This window comes from Hippopotamus amphibius, chromosome 3, assembly GCF_030028045.1.
Source record: "Hippopotamus amphibius kiboko isolate mHipAmp2 chromosome 3, mHipAmp2.hap2, whole genome shotgun sequence".
Taxonomy (NCBI): domain Eukaryota; kingdom Metazoa; phylum Chordata; class Mammalia; order Artiodactyla; family Hippopotamidae; genus Hippopotamus; species Hippopotamus amphibius.
In genome coordinates this window covers 83,725,443-83,744,165 of record NC_080188.1, presented here as the reverse complement: position 1 = coordinate 83,744,165, position 18,723 = coordinate 83,725,443, and the positions used below count along the sequence as shown (strand labels likewise).

Below are 18,723 nucleotides of genomic sequence, written 5' to 3'. Positions count from 1 at the left end.
GTTGGAGAGGGTGTGGAGAAAAGGGAACTCTCCTGCACTGTTGGTGGGACTGTAAGTTGGTACAGCCACTATGGAAAACAATTTGGAGGTTCCTTAAAAAACTACAAATAGAACTACCATATGATCCAGTCATCCCACTCCTGGGCATATACCCAAAGAAAACCATAATCCCAAAAGAAACTTGTACCATCATGTTTATTGCAGCACTCTTTACAATAGCCAGGACATGGAAGCAACCTAAATGCCCATCAACAAATGAATGGATACAGAAGATGTGGCATATATATACAATGGAATATTACTCAGCTATAAAAAGGGATGAGATGGAGCTATATGTAATGAGGTGGATAGAACTACAATCTGTCATACAGAGTGAAGTAAGTCAGAAAGAGAAAGACAAATATTGTATGCTAACTCACATATACGGAATATAAAAATGGTACTGATGAACTCAGTGACAAGAACAGGGAAGCAGATACAGAGAATGGACTGGAGAACTCGAGGTATGGGAGGGGGCGGGGGGTGAAGGGGAAACTGAGAAGAAGCGGGAGAGTAGTACAGACATATATATACTACCAACTGTAAAATAGTCAGTGGGAAGTTGTTGTATAACAAAGGGAGTCCAACTCGAGGATGGAAGATGCCTTAGAGGACTGGGGCAGGGAGGGTGGGGGGGAATCGAGGGGGGGGCGTCAAGGAAGGGAGGGAATATGGGGATATGTGTAAAAAAAACAATTGATTGAACCTGGTGTACCCCCAAAAAAAATAAAATAAAATAATAAAAAAAAAAAAAAAAAAAAATCAAGCTGGGATAAATATAAATTCACTGAATGGGCCATTTCATAATGCAACATACTTTCCTCCTGTCATATAGACAATATTCAGGAAGCACATCCTGAAAGGGAGTTTATGTATAATTTTAAGATACCTTCCCACCATCTGTCACACTGTAACTGCTCTTACAAATGATACCATATTAGCTGGAAAATGCTTTCTATTTTACTCCAATCATGTTCTCAAAAAGCAAAACAAAACAAAAAAACAAACAAAAAAACCCAAACCAAACCAAGCCAAAAAACCCCCAGTATTATTGGGTTTACAATTTAGATCTCTATGCTCAAGAATGATTAGGGTGGTTCTTGCTTTTTGGCTGCCAGCTGTACTCATTTCCTTTTCTAGTCCCTTAGAATCATGTTTGATAAAGTTTAGGATAATAGCATCTATTTCTGAGACAGGCTAAAAACTGTATAATCCTATTAGACTAATGATGTGGCAAACATCAGAGAGAAAGTCATAACCAATTCATCCTTAGGGACTGCTTTGGTCACGGCCCAGCCTCAGAAGTGACATTTCAGTGATCTGACCTGGCCCTGAACAACTGTGAAACTTACTAGGTAACTGTAAATAATCTTTCCTAGAATCCTTTAAAAATAAGACAGGTAGTGAGATTTTTAAAATAGCTACATGTGAAGAAGGTTGATAAGATGGAAATCAGCTCTAAAATGCCTTTTAAACTTCACATTTCATTGAAATTATATTGGGAGTATCAATTATAACATTTACTGAATCAACTTTGATCCTAGATCACTAGTAATTTCACTCTAGGTCTACCCAAGTTGTCCTCAGTCTTCAGATCAATTACAAAAGCAACCCAGGACTAAGGATTACCTAGAGTTTGGCTGGACCAATGCCTCTGGGCTTCTTAATCAGTATCTCTAATTTCAGGGAAGAGCAAACTCAAAAGCAGCTCCTCAAGATTAAGAACAGTGATGTGCTGCAGCAGGCAAGCCAACTGTTAAGTAACAGTGAGCCAGCTGTTAACACTGCTATCACTAAGATTAAATCACATAAACTATGATGAACTATATTACATTAAAAACAATGGTATTTGCCTGGTGGTCCAGTGGGTAAGAATCCACCTTCCAATGCAGGGGACTCCGGTTTAATCCCTGGTCGGGGAACTAAGATCCCACATGCTGAAGGGCAACTACACCCATGGGCCACAACTACTGAGCCCACGTGCTCTGGAGCCTTTGCGCCAACTAGAGAGAAGCTCGTGCGCTGCAACGAAAGACCCCACATGACACAACGAAGATCCCAAGTGCAGCAGATAAGATCCGATGCAGCTAAATAAATATTAAAAACAAAAACAAATGGTACTAAAACTAAAAACTCATCACTCCCTAATTCTTTTACATTTTACCATTATCTGTGCTCTTGAGTTTTACATCTATCGTCTGCATGGTAGAAATACTATATGATAGTGTGCTACTGAGCATCTTTCCCCAACCCTGCACTGCCATCATGTTGGTAACCTGAAATTGGCTATGCTGAGGGTATTTACACCACACAAATAGGCAAATACTATAAACTAGGCCCCACCCCACTCTCCAAAGGATCAGTTTAGTTAAAAACCTACCAGCACATTTCTGGCTTAGAAGGGTACCACAGCCTCTGGCTAGCTCACAAACAGACTCCATCTCAATCATTCTCATGCTAGCCCCATCAAATATTAAAAAAAAATTTTTTGAAGTTGCCTAAAGATTTTAAAAAGTTGCCAAAATATTTATGAAACAGAATCTTTTAGGGATCATTCAAAATGGCTTTCTTTTTGAAACTTCTCTCTCTAAACAAGGAAGCATCTTTTAATTTTTAAAAAATAAAAAATTTAAAATTAAAAAAAAAATTTTTTTTGGCTGCACTGTGCAGCTTGTGGGGTCGTAGTTCCCCAACCAGGGATGAAACCTGGGTCCCCAGCACTGAGAGCGCAGAGTCCTAACCACTGGGCTGCCAGGGAATTCCCGGAAGCATGTTTTCTAATAAATAGCAGACTGAGCCTGAGAAATTTTAAATTCCCATTACTGTATTAGGGAAAGGCATATGATGGGTTATTTTTATTTTTTGTCCTTTGTCTCTTACATCAAATACTTTCTCCTGTGAGAAGAGCTATGGCCCTAAGGCAATATAAACTGGCCTTGAGAACAAAGTTGGACCAGTAAGCTCCCGCCCACATCCAGGAAGTGATTAAGTAGGCCGGGGGCGACTCCATGCAATACAAAGACCAGATTCACTGACAAACGGCGTGGATACCATCTGGGTCATTTCAGACATATGGAGTACCTCATTCAATTTACTTAAAAAAATATCAAAGTTGGACAACGTGAAAAAAAATTAAGGCATGTGTGTAAAGGACATTACACACATTAGTTCCGATTTTCTTTTTAAGTTTGTCTTGGAGTGCCTGCAAATACTCTAAATACCTAAGCTGAACTGGAAAAAGATATACACACAAGGCATACATTATTTTTAACCTACTCTTTCTTAGGTAGTTGAAAAAAAATCCCTGAACTCTATCTAGCTGGTTATATGTGCTATAGTGAGACCACTGTATCATCTTATAAAAAGTGGATAAATCAGGACAAAGGGCCACGTACTTGCTCTTTACAGTAGAAAGGCATCAAACATTCAAAAGAAAGTAGTTTTCAGGTCTGAAGAATCACTACCTAACTCTAAATTTGAGGAACACCAACTTTCTGTATTTTTTCCCATGGGAAATTTGCAAATATGATGCAGTACACTGAGAATCAGTCACACACATTTTCCACTAAATACTGAGAAATAGTAAAGCAGCCATTAGTTTTTAAGGTTATCGCCAAGCATGTATGTATGGGTGTATATGTAAGTACAGCCTTCAAAGGTACCCTTAGTTTTTAGTATTTAATATTTGAATGAAACTAAAAAATGTTATCATGTCATGATAGCTTTGATCTATAAAAAATTATTCGTAAACCTAACAGGTGGAGGACTTTAGTTGCGTTCTCCTACTCTAATGAGCACTGAGGGAACAGAGCTATTATCCTGCTCTTGACTGATCAAAAAGAGTGAAAAACATCTACACTTTATACTTTATTTAAAATTAATAAAACAATAAACACAGTTACAAGCAAATGACAATTCAGTACATTTAGCTGGTGGATAACATAAAAATTTACGTATTCACAAGCCCATAGCTCCTTCACCAACATCGCCCATTTTAGTCTATGTAGTCAAAGTCTTCTGGAATTCCAAAATTTTTATCAATTTTATTTTCTTCCAACCCAAATTTTCTTTTGGCCCAAGATTTTATCGCAAATATGTTATCTATAAAGAAAATTGAGAAATATTTTTGAGAATTGAAAACACAATCACAAAACATTTTAAATATAATTAATATTCATTGTTTTTTTTTTTACTTCTATTACTTTTAGAATGAAAATAAGTTCCCTGTATTTTCAAGAGTAATGGCAATTAACTTCAGGATAAATAAAATATTTACTGATTATTTTGAATACACAGATTTTATATTAAAAAATTCAGTAAATTAGTTGCCACTAAAGCATACCTGACTTAAAGAATAATCCAAAGCCAGGGAGAGGTTAATGGTGCCTCTTCCACATTTCCACAGCAGAGGCAGGGTTCTGTTACCTCAGGAAATGGAGTTGCTCCTGTTCCCAAAGGGAACCCCTTTCCCTCCCCCACAGAGAGAAATGGCTTCCAGATAATCAGGCCAGGGAGAAGGGGTGAGGAGGGGGGATGGGCTTCTCTGCTCCTCTCTGAAGACTAAAAGAGGAAGAGATATATCCTTAATGTCGTCTAGGTAATTTAAATGCATTTTACCACTGAAAAAAGTGTTACATCTATCTAAAGGCATTTATCCCAAGGAAATAAAACAAATTGTATGCAAAGACTTATGATCAAATCTTCATCCCAGTGTAACAAAAGAAAAAAATAAAAGCAATTGAAACGTCTCATCAAGTAGAAGGGTGTCTATGCACAGGCAGTGAAGGACGCAAGGCAGTATCAGTGTGCTGGCAATGGCTGCACTGGGAGAATGGGAATGACGGTCAGTTTTTTTAACTTTACACATTCTCTTTAATGGACATATCCCATCCTTATAAGGAATATGTATTATAAATATAGAAAAATAATGGTATACAGTTTTCTGGTTCAGAGTGTCCTGTAAATGTTAAGCACTGTGTTAGCTGTGACCATGAAGTGAAGGGTTATAGCAGGTTTTTTAGGAGTGTTATTGGTTGGATTCACCTCCCCCCAATTCCTAGGTTGTAGTCCTAAACTCCACTACCTCAGAATGTGATTGCATTTGGAAACTGGGTCTTTAAAGAGGTGAGTAAGTTAAAAAAAGCCCACTGGGGTGGGCCCTAATCCAATCTAGCTGGTGTCCTTACAAGAAAAGGCAATGTGGATACACTGAGACACCAGGGGCAGGCACTGGAAAGCCTCCGTCTGGACACAAGAAGGTGGCCATCTACAAGCCAAGGAGAGAGTGGCCTCAGAAAAAGCCAAACCTGCCTACCCCCTTGAGTTTGCACTTCCAGCCTCCAGAACTGTGAGAAAATCAATTTCTTTATTTAAGCGACCAGGTCTGAAGGATACTGTTATGGTACCGTTAGGAAATTAATATATGGAGTTTGATCACTTTTAAAAACACTGTTTTAGGAAGTTTAAGTTTGAGTATCAAATAATGATAACTAAATGTTTGGAATAAAGTTCACTGCTGAAGTGAATACTACTGTATCAAATAGAATAATGTTAACAAAATATTTCTTTAAATAAAGTGTTATAGAATATCAGCAGATATTAAAATCTTTATGTAACCATCTAAAACAAATCTTTACTTTTCCCAAGAACCTAGGAGAGAACACTAATAGCATGAGGTGCTCTAGAATGATCTGTTTAATTTGATTAGTGCCTGTACAACCTGTGCATTCTTAACAGTCACAAACAAACACTTACAGAGGCCCCACTGCTACATAAGACAGCTACTAAGTGTATTACAGGTATTCCAGAACATAAAGAGCCAATGCCTTCAAACTGACACAGGGTAGAGAGAGAAAATCAATTTATCACTAAACAATTCCAAAGTGATACGTATGTTAGAGCGAAAAGATCAAGTATTAGGTGTGCAGCTTGAAGAATAGGCTCCAAGAATACAGAAAGATTTCCAGAAAATAAGAGGACAGATGCAATGCTGTAGGAGCCTTGGAGGAATGGACTTCAAACCGGGATCAGGAAAGAAGAAAACGAGGCTAGAGCCTTTGGAGGAAGGAGTTCTTGGTTCACACGAGGGCAAGAAACCATGTTATTATAAACCTTCAAAGATTAAGAACAAACAAAAGAACAAACAAGCAAATAAAAAAACCTCTCTACACAATGCTTAATCGACCAATTCAAAAAGACTCTGATTAAATATGTCCTTGGGCCACTGGCTGGCTGCCTTCAAGACGTTAACTCGAGATCTTGATAGTTTATCCCTGTCGATTAATTGTTCTATTATGTGGAAATGTTTATAAATGGATAAAAAATGGCTTTTTTCATTTGTCTTGTTTTTAAAGAAATAACCTTAAGACTGGTAGAATTCATGTTAATTTACATGGTGGCAAACCCAAGATATACACGGGAATAGGATGGACAATATCACATGCACGAGTTTACGTTAGGACCTCACAGCATCTATCCTCCCTTCCTCATTAAGATGCCTCTCATACAAAGCTTGTAAAAACTTCACTATCTTAGTTATTAGGCAAGGTTGTATATAATATAATTTGATAAATCTCTTTTAAAGTTACTTAATGTCACAAAACATTTAGATACAGTATTTCTAGTTATAGTTATACCCTGAAGTGATTTCTCATTCTATAAAACTGAAATGCTGAATTACTGAAGAGTAAATATGCTCAATTTTTAGGGACCTTTTCAGTATAAAAAGGCCAAATCTTAACTAATAATTACACAACAATCTTTAGTTATAGGTATTATCGATGTTTTCTTTTTGTTTGCTTTGAAAATACGAAGGCTTTCTGAGGTATAATTTGTTTTAACTGCATGATTTTTTCATAACACTTATGTTGGAAGGAACAAGTCGTAAACTCAAATGGAAATAAGGTGCTTAACAGCTGTTATGCTGTTCTAAAAATATCATCCTTCCTATATGATTTAAAAAGTTTCAGGTTCTTTCTCAGCTAATAACACACGGGAAAAAAAAGTTGTTCACATTTTTTAAATTATAATTTTTGAAGTTTATGATCCACTGGAAAACATGAAAGGATTTTTTTAAGAGAAAAGGAAAAGGGAAGTATATATCAATGTGTCTAATGGTGTGCTAAAGGACTTACAAACTGTTTTACTTTATCTTCCCAAAATGTGAGGTAGATATTATCCACGTTGAACAGATGAAGAAGCAGGCTCAGAGAAGTTCAATAAGTCACACAGCAAAAGAGGTGCACAACCTGGATCCCTTCCAAAGTCAAGTTCCTCCCACCATATACGCAGGCTGCCTGTTCCTACTGTTTGCTGAGCTGCTTTGTTAATTGGGGGAAATCACTTTGTGACTCTTGTCTTATTTTTAACTTAAAAATCCACTTGTCTTTTTTTCTCGCTCAAAATTTTGTATTTTTCAAGCCTATATGGTATCACTGTATTATTTATTTTTATTTTATTGGACACACATTTCATTATTCTCTTTTATTTAAAGTTTGCTGCTTTTACCCTCCTCTGCTCTTATCACTAAAGCATTACACTATTTAGGAAATAACTTTGTAATAAATAAGACTGCAATTTTATAAGAACCAAAGGCTAGTTATATTGATTTTATCCATCTACTTAATTCTAAAATAGACAAGGAGAAGTGATTCTTAAGCTTTCTGGGAAATACAGAGGCCTGGACATGGAATCAGGGAAATCTGGCTCAAATTCTTATTCTTCCAGTGACTAAACACCTTTGTCTTAAGGCAGCTACTTCCAGCTTTCTGCATCTCCGCATCAATGCAATCTTATCCTTATGCTCCCACAGAAACACAACAAGGATGAGTACCACATATATAGGCATTAAAGACTCTTTCCAGTATGGAAAAGTTCCATTACCATTATTTTATAATTAAATACTTGAAAAACATCAGTGTAACTTCCAGCCAGGTTTTAACAATAATAATTATACTTGTATATAATTCACAACAATCATTATTTATCAACTTTCTTCTAAACTTTAAGACACACAGATAATGCCTTATTATTACCCATTTCTTAGAATATCCCTGGCATAGACCAGAGGGTATATTCCATTGGCAAATGGATTAATGAGGCATTTACATGAAAGCAGGTACACAGAGAAGACCATCCCGTGTAGTGGGTGAGAGCCTGGACTCTGAAATCTAATTCCTGCTCCACTGTCTAGCACCTGTGTGATTGTGGGTTCCTAGTGGCCTCAGTTGCACCTCTAAAATTAGAGATAATAATCCTATCTATCTCACAAGATTGTTGTGGAGATAAAATGAGAATTCACCACAGATGCACTTTACATGGCCTGGCTCATAGCCAGCCCTCAACAAATGTTTGCGATTATTATTATGGGCAAGAAGACAAATCTTTAGGATTCCATGAAACTCTTAAAGTTGTACCTTGCATTAATATATATGAAGGTTAAGTGATTAGCCCAAGTGATTTATAAATGTTACACAAAACTTAAAATGAAAGCAATCATTGGTTTTACAAAAATGCCTTATACTTTACATAATAAGCTTAAAAAAATAACCTTACATAACTGAAATGATTTAAGATATAAAAGCTTGATTAATACATACATTTCCAGCAATGTCTTTTCTTGAACAAAACTAGGCAGAATAGCTTCTGCATTTCACATCATAGTGAGTGTAGAAGACTCTGACTAGTTTATCAGTGCCACTGTAATACATACCAGTCCATCTGTTAGCGGCTTCCTTGGCCACTTTATTTGCTTGACCTGAGGAAAAAAAAACAATCATATGTATATATAGATTCATCTTTTTTGGAAGAAAAGCTCAAATAGTGACACTGTGTCACACAAACCTGCTCAGCTTCCCAAGGAAATTTTAGGTAGTTGCAGTTATATTAGTCATGAATAGAAAGTCAAGGTGAAAAATTTCCCTTTCCTAAAATGTCCATTATTATTGTACTTGCTCTTCAAAAACATGTTTAACTGAGATGTTTCTCAAATAATTTACAACACCAGAAGAGGATAAAAGAATTTAAGTTTAATGATAAGAATTTTATTGTATACATATTAGACCACAATAATCTTGACAATAAAATTTTAATGGTCATATAGTGGCCCTGAAGGAGGAAATAGTTACTTTATATTTAATTATACATCTTGCTATTAAATGTATCTATCTCACAGAACAATGCCATGATAAACTGGGTATTAATATTATTCACAATGTTAGCATTCAATTATTTACTGAAATACAATTTATATACCACAGAATTCACCATATAAAAGTGTATAATTCAGTGGTTTTTAGTATATTTATGACATTGTACAATCATCACCACTACCTAATTCCAGAACATTCTCATCACCAAAAAGGAAATCCTATACCCATTAGGAGTCACTCCACACTCCCCCTCCCTCCAGCCCCTGGAGACTACTTACCTACTTTCTGTCTCTATGGATTTGCCTATTCTGGACATTTCATATACATGAAATCATATATGTCTGGCTTCTTTTCCCTTGGCACAGTGTTTTCAAGGTTTGTCAACTGTAGCATGTATCAATACTTCATTCCTTTTTACTGCTAAATAATATTCCATGGTATGGATATACCACATTTCATTTAGTCACTCATCAGTTGATGGACATTTGGGCTGTCCCAAATAATTAATAATAATTTAATAATTTTTGTGTGAACATGTTTTCAGTTCTTTTGGGTATATACCTAGGAGTGGAATTGCTGGCTCAAATGGTAACAATACGTACAACATTTTGGCGAACAGATAGCTTGTTTTCCAAAGTGGCTGTATCATTTTAACAACCCCACCAGCAATCTAAGAGTTCCAACTTCTCCACATCCTCACCAACAATTATTTTGCCTCCTTTTTATTATAGCCATCCTAATGCATATCTCACTGTGTTGTGATTTGCATTTCCCTAATGACTAATGATGTTGAGCAACTTTCCATATGATCATTGGCCATTTGTATATTTTCTTTGGAAAAATGTCTATTCAAATCCTTTGTGTTTAAATTGTTTTTTTTTTTAAACTGTTGCATCACTGAGTTTTTTTTATTTTATAAATAAATAAATTTATTAGCTGTGTAGGGTCTTCATTGCTGCGCATGGGCTTTCTCTAGTTGTGGCGAGTGGGGGCTAACTCTTTGTTGTGGTGTGCAGGCTTCTCATTGTGGTGGCTTCTCTTGTTGTGCAGCACGGGTTCTAGGTGCACGGGCTTCAGTAGCTGTGGCATGCGGGCTCAATAGCTGTGGCTTGAGGGCTCTAGAGCGCAGGCTCAGTAGTTGTGGTGCATGGGCTTAGTTGCGTCAAGGCATGTAGAATCTTCCCAGCCCAGGGATCGAACCCGTGTTCCCTATATTGGCAGGTGGATTCTTAACCACTGTGCCACCAGGGAAGTCCCAAGAAGTTTTTTTTTTTAATATATGTATCAAAAATATATATCAGATACACTTAACAGATACAGGATTTGCAACTATTTTCTCCCATTCTGTGAGTTTTCTTTTCACTTTCTTGACAATGTACTCTGACAAACAAAAATTGTTAATTTTGATGAAGTCAAAATTTATCTACTTTTTCTTTGGTTGCCTGAGCTTTTGATGTCATATCTAAGAAATCAAGGATACAGAGATACACATCTATGTTTTTTTCTAAGAGTTCTATAGTTTTAGCTCTTACATTTAGGTCTTTGCTCCACTTGAGTTAATTTTTGTATATGGTGTGAGGTGGGAGGCCAGGTTGATTCATTTGCATGTGGATAACCAGTTGCGTCCAGCGTCATTAGTTGAAAACACTATTTTGTCCTGATTGAATGGTTTTGGTATCCTTGTTCAAAACCTTGTTTACTTCTGGACTCTCAAGTCTGTTTCATTACCTTATATGTCTATTCTATACCAGTACCAAATTGCCTTGGTTACTCTAGTTTTGTAGTAAGTTTTGAAATTGGGAAATTTGAGTCTTTTGACTTTCTTTTTCCTCCAAGATTCTTTTGGCTGTTCTTGGTCCCTTGCATTTTCATATGAATTTTGGGATTAACATCAATTTCTGCAAAAAAAAATTGGAATTTTGGAGGTTTTACAGTTAACCTGTAGACCAACTGGGGTAGTATTTCCACCTTAACAACATTTAGGTCATTCAATTCATGAACACAGGATGCCTTTCTACTTACATAGGTCTTTAATTTCATTAAATGTTTTTTAGTTTTCAGTACAAGTCTTGCATTTCTTTGATTAATTTTACTCCTAAGTATCTTATTCATTTTGATGCTATTGTTAAGTGGAATTTTTTCTTCATTTCATTTTCAGGCTGTTTATTGATAGTTTATAAAATACAAGTTTGTTTTAAAATTTATTTATTTTATTTTTTATTTATTGGCTGCATTGGGTCTTTGTCACTGCACGTGGGCTTTCTATAGTTGCAGAGAATGGGGGCTACTCTTCCTTGTGGTGCTTGAGCTTGAGCTTCTTATTGCAGTGGCTTTTCTTGTTGTGGAGCACAGGCTCTATGCACATGGGCTTCAGTAGTTGCAGCACATGGGCTCAGTAGTTGTGGCTCAAGGGCTCCAGAGCACAGGCTCAGTAGTTGTGGCACACGGGCTTAGTTGCTCCGCCGCATGTGGGATCTTCCCGGACCAGGGCTCTAACTCACGTCCCCTGCATTGGCAGGCGGATTCTTAACCACTGTGCCACCAGGGAAGCCCCAATACAAGTGTATTTTATATATTGATTTTCTATCTTGCAATCAGCTGACTTTCTTTTTGAGCTCCAACAGCTGTATTTTGTTGTTGCTGTTGTTTTGTGGATTGTTTAGGGCTATCAATCTAAGATCATGTCAACTACCAACAGAGACAGTTTTATTTTTTTCTTCTCAATATGGATGCTTTTCATTTCTCTTTCTTGCCTAATTGCCCTAGCTTGAATTTCCAGTATGATGTTGAACAGAAGTGGTGAGAGTGAACATCCTTGGGGAAAGCATACAACTCAATATGTTAGCTGTGCATTTTTTACAGATACCCTTTTATTAGACTGAGGAAGTGCACTTCTATTCCCAGTCTGTTGAATGTTTTATCATAAAAGGGTGTTGGATTTTATCAAATACTTTGTCTATTGAGACAATCATGTGGGGTTCCCCCCACCTTTATTCTATAAATATGTTGCATTTTTACATGTTTTTTGTATGTTGAACCAACCTTTTATCCCTGAGGTAAATGTCACTTAATCAGAGTGTATAATCCTTTTTATATACTGCTGGATTTGATTTGCTAGTGCTTTGTCAAGAATTCTTACATCTATATTTGTAAGCAATACTTAATTATAGCTAGGTTGGGTATCAGGGTAATACTGACTTCAAAGAATAAGTTAGGAAGTGTTCTGTCTTTTCTAATTTTTTTTTCATTGAAAAGTTACTTCTTTAAACTGATACAATTTACCAGTGTAAACTTGGCTTTTCATTGTTAAAGTTTTTAATTTCTAACTCAACCTCTTTACATGTTATATATCTATTTAGAGTTCATTTCTGCTTGAGATAGTTTTGGTAGTTTGTATCCTTCTAGAAATTTGTTCCTTTCATATAGCATATCAAATTTATTGACATACAACTGCTCATAGTATTCCTTTATAATCCTTCTTATATCTGTAAGGTCAATAATGATCCTTCTCTTTCATTCCTGATTTTAGTAATTTGAATCTTCCTTTTTTCTTGGTCAGTCTAGCCAAAGGTTTGTCAATACTGTTTATCTGCTTAAAGAACCAACTTTGGTTTCCTTGATTTTCTCTTGTTTTTTGAGTCTCTATTTCTCTTATTTCTGTTCTAGTAATTTTATTTCCTTTCTTATATTTGCTTTGGGTTTAGTTTGCTCTTCTTTTTCTAGTTTCTTAAGATAGAAGGCTAGGTTTTTAATTTGAGAGTTTTCTCTATTTTTTTTTAAAGCTCTTTATTGGAACATAATTGCTTTACTGTTGTGCCAGTTTTTGCTGCACAACAAATTGAATCAGCTGTATTTATACATGTATTCCCATATCCCCTCCCTCCCACGACTCCTTCCCACCCTCCCTATCCCAGCCCTCTAAGTCATCACCCATTGAGTTGATCTCTGTATTATGCAACAGCTTCCCACTAGTTATCTGTTTTACATTTGATAGTGTATCTATGTCAATGCTACTCGCTCACTTTGTCCCAGCTTCCCTTTCGCCTCCTACCCCACATCCTTAAGTCCGTTCTCTACATCTGCATCTTTATTCTTGCCCTGTCCCTGGGTTCATCAGTACCATTTTTTTCGATTCCATATATATGAGTTAGCATACGGTATTTGTTTTTCTCTTTCTGGCTTACTTCACTCTGTATGAGACTCTAGGTCCATCCACCTCACTACAAATAACTCAACTTCATTCCTTTTTATGGCTAATATTCCATTGTATATATGTGCCACATCTTCTTGATCCATTCATCTGTTGATGGGCATTTAGGTTGCTTCCATGTCCTGGCTATTGTAAATAGTGCTGCAATGAACATTGTGGTACATGTTTCTTTTTTGGATTATGGTTTTCTCTGGGTATATGCCCAAGTAGTGGGATTGCTGGGTCACATGGTAGTTCTATTTTTAATTTTTTAAGGACACTCCATACTGTTTTCCATAGTGGCTGTACCAATTTACATTCCCACCAACAGTGCAGGAGAGTTCCCTTTTCTCCACACCCTCTCCAGCATTTATTGTTTCTACATTTTTTGATGATGGCCATCCTGATGGGTGTGAGGTGATACCTCATTGTGGCTTTGACTTGCATTTCTCTGATGATGAGTGATGTTGAGCAACTTTTCATGTGTTTGTTAACCATCTGTATGTCTTCTTTGGAGAAATGTCTATTTAGGTCTTCTGTCCATTTGTGGATTGTGTTATTTGCTTTTTTGGTATTAAGCTGCATGAGCTGCTTGTATATTTTGGAGATTAATCCTTTGTCAGTTGCTTCATTGGCAAATATTTTCTCCCATTCTGAGGGTTGCCTTCTTGTCTTATTTATGGTTTCTTTTGCTGTGAAAAAGTTTTTAAGTTTCATTAGGTCCCATTTGTTTATTTTTGATTTTATTTCCATTATTCTAGGAGGTGGGTCAAAAAGGATCTTGCTTTTCTGTATGTCACAGAGTGGTTCTGCCTATGTTTTCCTCTAAGAGTTTTATAGTGTCTGGCCTTATATTTAAGTCTTTAATCCATTTTGAGTTTATTTTTGTGTATGGTGTTAGGAAGTGTTCTAATTTCATTCTTTTACATGTAGGAGTCCAGTTTTCCCAGCACCACTTACTGAAGAGTCTGTCTTTTTTCCATTGTATATTCTTGCCTCCTTTGTCAGAGATAAGGTACCCATATGTGCCTGGGTTTATCTCTGGGGAGAGCTTTCTCTATATTTTAACATAGCCATTAAAATATTAATAAATTTCCCAATGAGCAATGCATTCATTGCATCCAGTAGGTTTTTGTATGTTTTCATTTTCATTATCTCATAGTATTTCCCAATTTCCCTTGTGATTTTGTTTGAGCCATCCCTTTTAGGAGTGTGTTGATTAATTTCAACATATTTGTGAATTTCCCAAATTTCCTTGTGTTATTTATCTTATAACATTCCACTGTCATCAGAAAACATACTTTGTATTGTCAATCCACTTAAATTTATTGAGACTCAAGCTTAACATATGGTCTATTTTGAAGAATATTTCATGTGCACTTGAGAAGAATGTCTTCTGCTATTGTTGAGGGGAGTGTTCTAATTTGTAACATTAAGTCTTCTAATTTCTTGCTTATGTTCCATCTTGTTCCATTCTTTATTCAAAATGGAGTACTGACATTTTAAACTATTATTGTTGAATTGTCTATCCCTTCAATTCTTTTAGTTTTTGCTTTATGTATTTTGATTCTCTATTGTTAAGTGTATATATGTTTATAATTATATGTTTTTGAAGATGATCTCTTTATCATAATAGTTTTAAACTGTACTTCTTTGTCTCTAGTAACAATTTTTGTCTTAAAATCTATTTTCTCTGGTATTGGTTTAGTCACTCTAGCTCGCTTTTGGTTATTGTTTTCATGGAATATGTTTTTCCAGCCTCTACTTTTACCATATTTGTGTCTTTGAGTCAAATGTGAGTTTTTTGTAGACAGTATGTAGTTAGTTTATGTGTTTTTAATCTATTCTGCCAGTCCCTGCCTTCAATTGGAGAGTTTTATTCACTTACATTTAATGTAATTACTGGTAAAGCAGGATTTACATCTGCCATTTGCTATTTATTTTCTATAAGTCATATGAATTTTTGTTCCTCAATTTCTCCACAATTGCTTCATTTTATGTTAAATGGATATTTTTAGTGTATCATTTTAATTCCCTTATTTCTTTTACCAAATATTTTTGGGTTATTTTCTTAGTGATTGCCCTTCAGATTACTATTAACATCTTAATTAGAATTAATACCAAATTAGTTTCAATAGTATACAAAAGTGTGACTCCTATATAGCTCCATTCCCCTCTCCACTTTTATGCTTATTGTCACAAAATATACTTCATATACTGTGTGCCCAACAACATGTTTATTGTTATTGCTTTATGCAGCTGTAATTTAAATCAGATTGGAGAACATGAGATACAAACAAAAATACACATATACTATCCTTTAGATTTACCTATGTAAATCTAGTTTGCTTTTTTCTCCATGTTGGTCAAGTTACTGTCTAGTGTCCTTTCACTCCAATGAGGACTTCCATATCTTTTTTTAGACCAGGTCTGCTAGTGACAAATTCTTTCAATTATTTACCTGAGAATATCTTACTTTGTCCTTTATTTTTAAAAAAATATTTATTTATTTATTTATTTATTGGCTGCATTGGGTCTTCATTGCTGTATATAGGCTTTCCCTAGTTGTGGTGAGCTGGGGCTACTCTTCGTTGTGGTGTGTGGGCTTCTCATTGCAGTGGTTTCTCTTGTTGCAGAGCACAGGCTCCAGGTGCATGGGTTTCAATAGTTTTGGCACATGGGCTCAATAGTTGTGGCTCGTGGGCTCTAGAGTAGAGGCTCAGTAGTTGTGGTGCATGGGTTTAATTGCTCTGCGGCATGTGGGATCTTCCTGGCTCAGGGATCGAACCCATGTCCCCTGCATTGGCAGGTGGATTCTTAACCACTGTACCCCCAGGGAAGCCCCTGTCTTTCATTTCTGAAGGAAAATATTTCTGTATATAGAATTTTTGGTTGACAGTTTTTTTCTTTCAGCACTTTGAATATGTTATCTCAATGTCTCTGGCTTATATGGCTTCTAATATGAAACAAGTTGTTAATCTGATTGTAGATCCCTTATATATGCTGAGTGGCTTCTTTCTTACTGCTTTCAAGCTTCTGTTTATCTTTTGACAATTTGATTATGATGAGCCTATGTGTGAATCCCTTTGAGGTTGTCCTAATTGGAGTTTAAGTTTTTTAGATGTGTAAATTAATGTTTTTCACCAAATTCTGGACATCTTCCACTTTTATTTCAGCTCTTATTCTTTTGGCCCCCTTTTCCTCTCATCTCCTTCTGGGACTGCCATTATGAGTATGTTACCATTCCTGGTGCTATACCACAGATCTCTGAGACTCTTATTAATGTTTCTTCATTCTTTTTGATTTCTGTTTCTCAGATTGGATTATCTCAACTGAACTATCTTCAAGTTACTGATTCTTTCTTCTGCCTGCTCAAATCTGCTGTTAATCCTTCCAATGAATGTTTCACTTAGTTACTCTAGTTTTCAGCTCCAGAATTTCTATTTGGTTTCTTCTTAATAATTTCTACCTCTTTATTGGTATTCTGTAGTATTTGGTGAGATATCATTCTCAGACTTTATCTCCTTAGACATATTTTTCTTTAGCTCTTTTAACATATTTAAAATAGCTGATTTATTAAAGTCCAAAATCATGCATGAGCCACATCTTTTGTTTTTTTGCAATTTTTTTTTTTGTTGGAAATTGGACATTTAAAAGAATATAACGTTGTAACTCTGGAAATCAGATTTTTCCTACCTTCCCAGGGTTGCTGTTGCTGCTACTTGTAGTTATTGTTTATTTAATGATTTCTCTGAATGAACTCTGTAAAGTCTATATTCTTTGTTATGTGTAGCTACTGAAGTCTCTAGTCAGTTTGCTTACTGGCCAGCCAATGATTGAACAGAGATTTCCTTAAACAACTGGACCAAAATCTTCAAGTCTTTGCTAAGAGGCTATATGTGTGTGCTGGGGCTTGTTTCAACAATACTTAGGCAATTTACAACTCTACTTTAGCCTCCCCTTCTACACAAAGTGTCAAGGTCAGCTAGCAGTGGGAGATTAGGACAATCTCAGGTCTTTTCTGAGAATTTGTACAGCCCAACATGTGCATGTGGCATTCTAGATTTCCAGGAATATGCTGATTTCAAGGCACCTATGAACACCTCTTTTGGCCTCTCCTTTTAAGTTTTTTGGTTAGGCTACTGTTTTCCTTAACTGCTATTCATCACTCAAGAGAGCTGTGAAGTTAAAACTCTTGCCTGTAATTGTTTCAAACAAATGCTCCCCAGGAAAAAGCTGTTAGTGATGGGCATACTCCAAGTCAGGTCAAAAAAAGACAATCCTTTCTATTGGTGGCTTTTAGGGAAGCACCAGAGACACCAAATAATGACAATTCTTTGGGATGAGGGTCTTAAAGAGCTCCAGCTCCATTCTGCTCCCTCTGATGCCAAGAATGCAGGACTGTTATTTTTCAAGGCTACTCTTGAGCTGGAGAGTAGGAGATGAGAATAGGGCAAGTTAAACACCACAAAGCTCACTCTTCTTGTAGAGTCTGGCCATTTTTCTTGAATAGGCAAGTCTTTGGTTAGTTTCTAGAATTGTGGAAAAGTTGTAACAATTTTTGCCAGTTCTCATGGAAGGGTATATTTTCAAAGGTCCTTACTCCACCATTTTCATCTGGGCATTTATTTCTAAGAAAATCTCTTAAGTACTTCTAAGATTTACTTTCCAAACCCTTTACTGTGATTATTCGGTTTTTACTACAATTTATTTTATCTGTTCTCACTTAAATAATGTTCAGAGTAGCTAAAATAAAAATTTATTTTTCACAAATTGTTGCTTTTATTTCTCACTTCTTGGATATTTGCAACTAATCTTGCTCATACTTGTTTAGTGACATCAACAATTCAACTGGCATGACGAAATATAAATATTTCCTGCAGGAATTACTGAGAAATAAGTAAGAGATAATACATCAGTTGTATCTACATGAACATAAGGATTATAGCTATTATCAGCAGAAAAACTGTTTCAAAATAAGCCATCACAGACTTAGAGATAAGCCTGAGTGTTATAATTTGGGTGCTATAGCCATGCTGTTAGGAGCCAAATCCTATTAAAATCAATTTGTGAAACTCATAATCCTTTAATCTAATATAATCTGCTCTGCAATAACATGATAGCCAAATCCTATGAAGCCCCTCATTATCAAAAGACACATTTAAAAAACAATAATTTCATTGGGGAAAGGGGATTTGGGGTGAGTCAAGTTAAAGCCTAAAAAAGTTCTCTAGATTTAGTGATAAGGAGATTACTGCCATTTACTACTTATATAATTAAATTTCTTGAATCTGTGGGTTTGCAGTTTTAATCAAATTTGAAAAACATTTAGCCTTTATTTCTTCT

At 35.9% G+C, this 18,723-nt stretch overlaps 1 protein-coding gene across 5 annotated transcripts in view; it reads right to left on the bottom strand.

Annotated features, from left to right (window-relative positions):
- Positions 1-3,886: 3,886 nt before the first annotated feature.
- The window catches only part of MND1 (meiotic nuclear divisions 1), a 65,168-nt gene continuing 50,331 nt past the window's right edge, over positions 3,887-18,723 (bottom strand). For 3 of the 5 annotated variants that reach the window (XM_057725446.1, XM_057725444.1, XM_057725445.1), the window contains exons 7-8: positions 8,750-8,794; positions 4,153-4,599 (exon numbers count right to left, since the gene is read on the bottom strand). In XM_057725446.1, coding sequence (XP_057581429.1) covers positions 4,466-4,599; positions 8,750-8,794 — 179 coding nt within the window. In that variant the 3' untranslated portion in view covers positions 4,153-4,465. The other 2 variants (XM_057725443.1, XM_057725441.1) reach the window with 2 other exon arrangements.